A 9,822-nucleotide genomic window follows, 5' to 3' on the forward strand; every position below is an offset into this window, starting at 1 on the left:
TTTGAATTAGGTGTAAATATTTAAGGAATGAAAAAAAAGTCAAAGTAAGAAAATGAAGTTGATAAATGAGAAATTAGTGAAATTTGATTGTTGTAGAGGTGGAAGAATGATTGCAAAGTGATGAAAAATGAAGGGAGCTTTCAATTTTGTAGGGTAAATATTTATCCTAGTTGAGGGTGAGAAATGTATTACCTTCATAACAGTGAAATCATCTTCTTTTTCCTTCATTATTTTTATCTTATGCTCATTTTACGTTATTCACAACTATCTCAGCTACTTCAAATATGTCTCTATGTACTTGTATTTTATTAGTTTGACTTTATTTCCCTCTTTAATTATTTATTACACCCAATCTAAACATGCCCTAAAAATAAATATTCCACAAATATACATATGTTATGATGGATTGAAGAAGATGTACATCATGTCAGTTTGACCTCTAGAAGGCAAATCTGATCAACTACTTATGCAATATTATAACTACATATCACTACTAAATTTCTTGTTTTCACACTGTTTGGATTTACTAGTCCCTTAATGTGATTTCAAATTACATTAAATTAGTAATGTAAAAATATATATATTAATACAAATTAAATATGATTTCACATAATATAACGTACAGCAAAATAAAAGACACTATTTGTTTATTATTCTCTCCAATTATCATCAATTATCTCATTTAGTTTTGACACATTATTCAATGCTCTAATTCAATCTTAAATATCTCTAATTGTACATAATTAAAAATTATAAAAATTCAATATTAATAAAATTTACATTGACTATTAATTATCTGTACACAGGTATGAGGTATGTGCGTGGTATGTGTTGTGAATTAGCCCCTGGATCAGGTAGTTGCGCAAGAAACGGTAGACTATGCAAAAACAGACAAGAATACTTGTTCATGGATGGTGTACATTTAACTTCAGCTGGTAGTGCAATCTTGGCTGACAAAGCTTATAATTCCAAGGATGCTTACCCAATTAATCTTAAGGAACTTTACTTGAGCTTTTACAAGTTCTAACACAAAGGATTTTCAATTAGTGATAATAAATAAATCTTTTTATTTATAGCAAAATAATTGTCCAAAATGATTTAACTTTTTATTCATCTGCTGCAAATAATTAATAGATGAAATTATTCATAACAGATAAATAAAAACTTGATTTTTTTATAGTTTAATCAAATTATCATATTATGTTACTTTTCTTTTAAAGTGAGGGTGTTTTCATGTGTCATAAAACTATATTTTAATTATCAATAATAATAATAATAATAATAATAATATTATTATTATAATAATAATAAACACTTACATTTAAAAGTCTTTTTGATCAATAATAACATAATATAATATGATTATAAATTGATCAACATGTTTTCATTTACATCTGTTTCTAGAATTAAAGGTCATATTTGGCTTAATCTCATTGTCTTCTCTGATAAGGGTAAGATATAAGATTATAGTGATTACTTCAAAATAATAAATGTATATTAAATCAGTTCAAAAAAATAGTCTCATCATAAGCGTTTTATTTAAGAATTTGTGTTAGGTTAATATATATTCACTCATATGCTATCTTGATTTGGTGATATTAGGGTGATTTAATTATAGAAGACTCCAAACAACTTGGTCCAAAAACACTTTAGTCATTAGTCATTGGCCCGCCTGAAATTCAAACCGGCGGCTCATTGCTTTTTTAAGTCAAGGGGAACGATGTTGGTCTTTTATTTATGATAGTGGGTCCTCCAATAATTCAATATGCATGAACAATTAGAATGTAGAATATTATACTATTATTGAGTAATCATGGAACAAGTTAAACGTGCAAACTAACAATTCAGCACAAATTAAATATGAAGTTATTTTATTATATTTTATCCATTCAAGACGTTAACAACATTAAAGCCAATAAAATATTGTAAATTATAAAAATTGAGGTTGATAGTTAATGTTCTAAATTTAGTTTTATTGAATCCATCTAGAACTATTTTTTGATTAAATTTAGACCTATATCTTATATTATTAGTGCATTAAAACTTTCATAAAAAATACAAACAAAATTATGATCATATTATGAATATAATGTAAAAAAATAAGAAAATAAAAAAAAGGTCAAATTTGAAGCTGACTAAAAAAAAATACTCCAATCAATTCACTAGTAATGTCCTATTTAATTTTTGGACACTATTTATCTTTTACTCTTAATTTGTATTTTATTATTAATCTATAAGTTAAAACATAATCAAGTATGATCTTGTTTAATTCGTCTCAATGCAAGAATTATTCACATCAACTTTTTATAATTTTTAACTATGCACAATTAAAAATTTTAAAGATTAAATAAGTGCATTGGATAGAATACATATATCTTTATCACAATTGACAATTAACTGGAGTAATAAATATACAAACAAAAAGAATCATACTAATTGAATAATTAATGTTCTTGTCAAGTTGGTCGGCCGCACATAAAAATGAAAAGTTACTTTCTAAATCTTTTGAAGTTTTTGATACCAACATTTTTTTTAAAATCTGAATCCTTAAGACTGTTAAACAGAATGAAGGTATATCTTTATTTTAAAAATTTATTAATATTTCAATAATTTTTTTTTAACAAGAATACTATTGGTATATTAAATACTTCCTCCGTTCCATAATTATTGCTACATTTGCATGGGCACGGGAATTAAAAAAAGTGATTGACCTACACTGTAGTTGATTGTTTACTTTATAGAGTATAATATTTTATTATTGTTAATTGAAAAAGAAAAAAAAAATAGGTTGTTAGGTTACTTTATAGAGTATAGTATATATTTTATTATAGAGTATAGAGTATAGAGTAGGATAAAAATAGAGGTAGATAGAATTTTAAATCATTGTTTTATTACTAAAAACGGAAATGTAGCAAATAATATGAAATTGCCAAAAATAGAAATGTAGTAAGTATTATGGAACGGAAGAAGTATATCAATAAAGTTAGAATTTTGCAGTTCTAAGAAGATGCTCACTTTACAAAAGCCTTTGAAACCTAACACTTTGTTTGTGGCTGACAAATAGATCAAGTTGATAGGATTTATATATGAACTTATATTAAATTAAATATATTATTTCAATCTTATTATTTAACAAAATATTTTTTCTGAGAATTTATATATAAATGTGTCAAAATAGTTTATATTTGAAATAGAAGTTTTCAACCTTATTATTTTCAAAATAGATTAGATCACAAATTAAAAGAAATTAAAAAATCCAATCCTCATCAGTTTAATTGTGATCGAGTTTGAATCAAGTTATCTAATTGAATAAACTTTTAAAAAAAATATTTTTATAACGTAGTTATATATGATAGGAAAAAAGCTTTTTTGACACGTTTTTTAATTTTTGCCACTCCATAGATTAAGAAATTATGTAGTCAACACAAATTGAAACAAACGCCACACAAAAATAAGTTGAAACACACCATGCAAGTGTAAGTACAATAATTTCTATATAAAAGTACCGTTAATTAAGTTTTTTAGATACTCCATAATCCATATTACTAAAGTTTGAGATGGATTACGAAATACTATATATGTTGTATTGATTTTGTTGGAGCTGATGACTTGTCATCCGCTACGGTTTTATTTCGGTTTTATTTTTTCTGTAATTGACTATGTATAGCAAGGCATTAACCCTCTTATTTACAAAAATGCCCTCATGTATATATATAGGCTATTTTTCCTCTTTTGAATAACGATTGATGATTCCAGAAAACGTTCTTCTTCGATATTCCTTCTTCTCCTCCTTCTTCCTGATCTTCTATGTTTTTCCCACGGTTTGTTTTTTGCTGATTTCATCATGGTATCAGAGCGGGACAACAACCTGCTGATTTCTTCTTCCACCTTCATAATCTGATGTTTAGCGTTTCTGGAATTCTTGATCAATACATCAAGAATCTGATTTTTTTTTGATTTGTTCGAATGAATGCGTTTCAATCTACGGTTTGATTGATTTTCTTTCTTTTGTTCTTTTAACTGAGTTTTTTTTAGATTTTCTTTCGTTTCTTCTGTTTCTTCATCGCTTTTCTTTTTTTTTCTTCCGTCTCTCGCCTAAAATTCAAATTTGTTTTTTGAGATCTGAACCCTAATCCTTTGCTTATGGCTGAACATTCATCACAAAATCTTTCTCAAAGTCAAGATTTCACCAGTCCATACTACTTACATCCTACAGACAGCACAGCATGTCAATTAGTATCCATCAAATTCAATGGGGAAGGTTTTGGAGATTGGAAGAGGTGTATGTTAATATCAATTTCATCCAAAAACAAATTAGGTTTCATTGATGGTAGTATACCTGAACCAACAACAGGTGATAAATTGTATTCAGCATGGAAAAGATGCAATGATCTAATGATATCCTGGATCTTGTTCAATCTTGATCCAACTATTGCCAAAAGTGTGTTATATCTGCAAACAGCCAAGGACATTTGGGACGATCTTGAAGAAAGATATGGCTATGTATCTGCACCGCAACTCTATTCCCTCCAACAACAAGTTTCCGAGATTATGCAAGGCTCAAAAAATGTTGCTGAATTTTTTTACTGAAATCAAAGGAATATGGGATAAAATCAGTGAAGCATGTCCTTTACCTACATGCACATGTAATCAATGCACCTGTAATCTAACTCAAAAGATCTTCAAGCAACAGCAAGATCTCAGGTTGATGCAATTTCTCATGAAATTGAATGATGAATTTGGATCTGTGAGAGGAAATATCTTGATGATGAATCCCCTGCCAAATCTTACACAAGCTTATAGGTTACTAATGCAGGAAGAGAAACACAAAGCACTCACAACTGCAAACAATACTTCAGTTGTTGAGACTGTTGCCTTGGCAGGCAACAAAGGAAAATACAATGATTACAAACCATATTCACAAAATTTCGGATACTCAAGAAACTTCCTACAGAACAAAACTAGAGGAGGAAGGTTTATGCAAGGAAATGGTAACAAAAGACCACCTAGTAGCTATTTTTGTGATCACTGTAAGATACCTGGTCATAGCACAGAAAGGTGTTTTGAGCTTCATGGATATCCATCAGGGTACACTGCTTACAAGGACAAAGGAAAAAAATTTGCAGCAACATGTACAGATGAAAACCAATCTCATCAAAAACATCCGACTACAACAGACTCCTCCAAAACTGATCAAGAACAACAACTCAGAACTTACCTTCTTAACCTTCTGAATAAACCTCAAAATGATACTGAAGCTGATACAAAAACTGTTATTCAAAATGACAATGATGTTCAGGCTCTCATGGCAGGTATACCTTCTTGTTTTTTAACCTGTACAAACAATACTTGGATTCTGGATAGTGGAGCATCTGATCACATGTGTTCTGATTTGAGGCTATTCTCTACACATAATTCAATCTTGCATACTAGAACTAATATTACTATCCCTGATGGTAGACATGTCTTAGTTCATAACACTGGCACAGTCATATTGAATGAACACATCACTTTATATAATGTCCTACATGTACCTGACTTTCATTACAATTTAATTTCTGTAAACAAATTATGTGTTGACAAGAAATGTACAATAGCATTCACTGCTGATAAATGCTTTGTACAGGGCCCTTCAATGAATGTGCCACAAGTTCTTGGTAAAGTAAAAGCTGGTCTCTACAATGTTCAGGCTGGTTCTCTCATACGATCAACTGCTTGCATCTCTGTTATAGAATCTGCTAAACTATGGCATCTAAGATTAGGGCATGTTCCTTTTGATCACTTAAAGCTTGTTCAACCTGACATACACTTGAATCCTAATAAATGTGACTCCATATGTACTATATGTCCAGCAGCTAGACAAACTAGATCTTCATTTCCTATAAGTAGCATAAAAACTGTTAGAAAATTTCAAATGTTACATTTAGATGTTTGGGGTCCTTACAAACACTGCACCTATAATGGATGTAATTCTTTTCTTACTATAGTTGATGACTTTACTAGATCCACTTGGGTGTTTCTTTTAAAATCAAGAACTGATGTTACTAATGTCATTGCTCAATTCTTGAAGTTTTTAAATACTCAGTTTGATGCAAAGGTTGAATGTATAAGGTCTGATAATGCTCTGGAATTAACTGAAGGATCAATCAAACAGCTTTATCTCAATCAAGGTATTTTACACCAAACCAGTTGCAGTAACACACCTCAGCAAAATGGTGTTGTTGAAAGAAAGCATAAACACCTCTTGGAAACAGCAAGAGCCTTACTTTTTCAATCCAAGCTTCCAATTAAATATTGGGGTGAATGTATTCTATGTGCCACTTATCTCATAAACAGAATGCCCCTCAAAAGCCTCAATTTCATCACAGCCTTTGAAAAATTATATGAACGCAAACCCTCCTATTGATCATCTAAAAACATTTGGTTGTCTTTGTTTTGTTTCTTCTTCCACCACTCACAGAACTAAATTCAACCCCAGAGCTTCACCATCAGTTTTCATTGGATACTCACCTACACAAAAGGGGTACAAAATTCTAAATTTAACCACCCACAAAATTTCAATTTCAAGAGATGTTCATTTCCATGAACATCATTTCCCTTTTCACTATCCATGCCCAGTATCCTCTTCCATACCATCTCCTTCCACTGATTTCCCTTCTACCATATATCTTCCCACACATACACCCTTTACATCTATTTCACCAGGTGATATTCTTGATATATTCACCTCTAACCCCTCTTCCTCACATACAAACCTTGTTGATATTTCAGACATAACACCTATACCTAATCCTCCTCTCAGACAGTCTTCCAGACCCACCAAACCACCCTCTTATCTCAGTGAATATGAATGTCCTTCCATCAAACATTGGTGTAATCTCGTATCTTTTTCTGATCTTCCACTAACTCATCTTGCTTTAGTGTCAAATGTTTGCAATACTGCAGAACCTACAAATTATAAAGAAGCATCAGAACAGTCAGAATGGGTTGAAGCTATGAACAAGGAAATACATGCTCTAATAAAGAACAACACCTGGGACATTGTTGATTTGCCTCCTGGAAAAAAGGCTATAGGATGCAAATGGGTATACAAGGTAAAGCTCAAACCAGATGGCACTTTAGAACGATGCAAAGCAAGACTAGTTGCTCAAGGATATACACAGAAATTTGGAGTGGATTATGAGGAAACTTTCTCGCCTGTTATCAAAATGACAACCATAAGAGCCTTAATTGCAATTGCAGCAAGCAAAGGGTGGGATATATTTCAATTAGATGTTAACAATGCTTTCCTTCATGGTGATCTTCATGAAGAAGTATACATGTGAATGCCCAAAGGAATTGAAAATCCTGGGAATAAGTTCTGCAAACTCAACAAATCCCTATATGGGCTGAAGCAAGCAAGCAGACAATGGTTTTTTAAGCTGCACACTGTACTGTTACATCAAGGATTTGTACAATCCAAACAGGATTATTCTCTCTTCATCAAAAAAAGGGGTTCAGACATCACCATTGTTGCTGTTTACGTTGATGATATCCTGGTCACTGGTACAAATCCCAATGATATACAAACCCTAAAAGCTCATCTTGACACAATCTTCAACATTAAAGATTTGGGCATCTTACATTATTTCCTTGGTATAGAGGTATCTTACTCACAAGCTGGCATCATTCTCACTCAAAAAAAGTTCACAAAATCTCTCCTTGACAATTGTGGTTTTGATCTTTCCAAATCTGCTCCTGCTCCCTTATCCTTAAACACCAAACTCCTGGATAATTCAGGTGCCTTGTATGCTCATCCAGATCATTATAGATCCTTGATTGGAAAGCTAAACTTTTTGACTCATACAAGACCAGATTTGTCTTTCTCTGTCCAAACATTGAGTCAATTCATGCATACCCCAAGGCAGCCACATGTTGATGCTCTGCATCATGTATTGAGATACGTTCATGGAACCACAGGACAAGGCATTTTATTACATGGTTCAGAACAACTTACCCTTCAAGCATTATCAGATAGTGACTGGGCAGCTTGTCCAAATTCTCGAAGGTCTGTTACTGGATATGTGATGTTACTTGGACGTTCACCTATATCTTGGAAGTCTAAAAAACAAGCCACAGTCTCAAGAAGCTCCTCTGAAGCAGAATACAGAGCCATGGCTTCAGCTGCATCAGAAATCACTTGGTTGATCCAGCTTCTTCAAGACCTTGGTGTATACAATTTAGAACCTGTTCTTCTACATTGTGACAACATGTCAGCCATACACATTGCAAAAAATCCAGTCTTTCATGAAAGAACTAAACACATAGAAGTGGATTGTCACTTTACTCGAGATAAGGTTCTTGAAGGTCTTCTTCAGCTCACATATTTACCTACCCAAAATCAACTAGCTGATGTCTTCACAAAGGCTCTGCCATCATCTCAATTATGCAAGCTTCTAACCAAGCTAGGAGTTGTTAATACCACTCCAGCTTGAGGGGGGGTGTTGGAGCTGATGACTTGTCATCCGCTATGGTTTTATTTCGGTTTTATTTTTTCTGTAATTGACTATATATAGCAAGGCATTAACCCTCTTATTTACAAAAATGCCCTCATGTATATATATAGGCTATTTTTCCTCTTTTGAATAACGATTGATGATTCCAGAAAACGTTCTTCTTCGATATTCCTTCTTCTCCTCCTTCTTCCTGATCTTCTATGTTTTTCCCACGGTTTGTTTTTTGCTGATTTCATCAGATTTTGCAATAAAATATTAAAAAACTAATTTAACTTTTACAATATAGGAGTAGTAAAATTAAAGGGATAAAAAATAAATTGTACTCCCTCCGAATCAATTTAGATGTCCCATTTGCTTGGGCACGGTTATTAAGGATGGTGTAGGGTCCATTAAAAAGGGTAAGTAGTGAAGGGTAAGTGGTGAAGGGTATTTGGGTAAATAAGGTATATAGAGGTATATTCGTAATTACTTGTGTGAACTAAGGATATTTAGGTAAAAAAAGATTGACAAAGATAGAATTGGGACAACTAAAAAGACTTTGCCAAAATAAAGAAAAGAGACAACTAAATTGATTCGGAGACAGTATAATAATTACATATATCAAAAACAATACTAACTCCTATTCAGCCTAAATGTCCCAATTGATTTTTGGCACTATTCACTTATCACACTTAATTTGTATTTTATTCTTAATCTATAAGTTAAAACATAGTCATGTGGGATCTTGTTTGATTCGTCTCAATACTAGGATTATTAATATCAACTATTTGAAATTTTTAATTAAAAATAATTTAAGATATTAAGGGTTAAAATGTTGTCTCGGCAAGTATAAAAAGTCAAATGAGACATTTAGACTGAATAGGAGAGAGAGTAAATTTTTGAGAATTCACTGTTACATAAAAAAAAATATTATAGCTCTTACCCACTCGTACATGTGACATAGTACTATAATAAATTGTTCTATTTAATATGTTATAATTTCATTTTGGATGTCCCACGAATTTGTTGTAGAAAAATTATTGAATGACAAAATATACATCAATATATATATATATATATATATATATATATATATATATATATATATATATATATATATATATATATATATATATATATATATATATATATATATATATATATATATATATATATATATATATATTTGATTTGTACAAATTATTTTGTATTAAATGATATTTCTGTAAAACATGTCTTATTATATAAACTAAATTAATCCAAATAATATAAAATAAAAAAAAATATGAATATATATTTTTTATTTTGAGGTCGTCTTATGACAAGGATAGTTTACTTATATTAGATA

At 30.9% G+C, this 9,822-nt stretch overlaps 1 protein-coding gene across 1 annotated transcript; it reads left to right on the plus strand.

Moving 5' to 3' along the window:
• The first annotated feature begins 7,325 nt into the window (after positions 1-7,325).
• On the plus strand, positions 7,326-8,474 carry LOC130801736 (uncharacterized mitochondrial protein AtMg00810-like). The gene has a single exon (XM_057665618.1). It carries the CDS (start codon positions 7,326-7,328, stop codon positions 8,472-8,474), a length of 1,149 nt encoding a protein of 382 aa, XP_057521601.1.
• Positions 8,475-9,822: the final 1,348 nt, after the last annotated feature.

Source organism: Amaranthus tricolor, chromosome 15 (genome assembly GCF_026212465.1).
Source record: "Amaranthus tricolor cultivar Red isolate AtriRed21 chromosome 15, ASM2621246v1, whole genome shotgun sequence".
In the NCBI taxonomy this organism is placed as follows: Eukaryota; Viridiplantae; Streptophyta; class Magnoliopsida; order Caryophyllales; family Amaranthaceae; genus Amaranthus; species Amaranthus tricolor.

Coding starts and splice junctions, on each gene's coding strand:
- LOC130801736 (XM_057665618.1), top strand. CDS start 7,326: ATGCCCAAAGGAATTGAAAATCCTGGGAATAAGTTCTGCAAACTCAAC.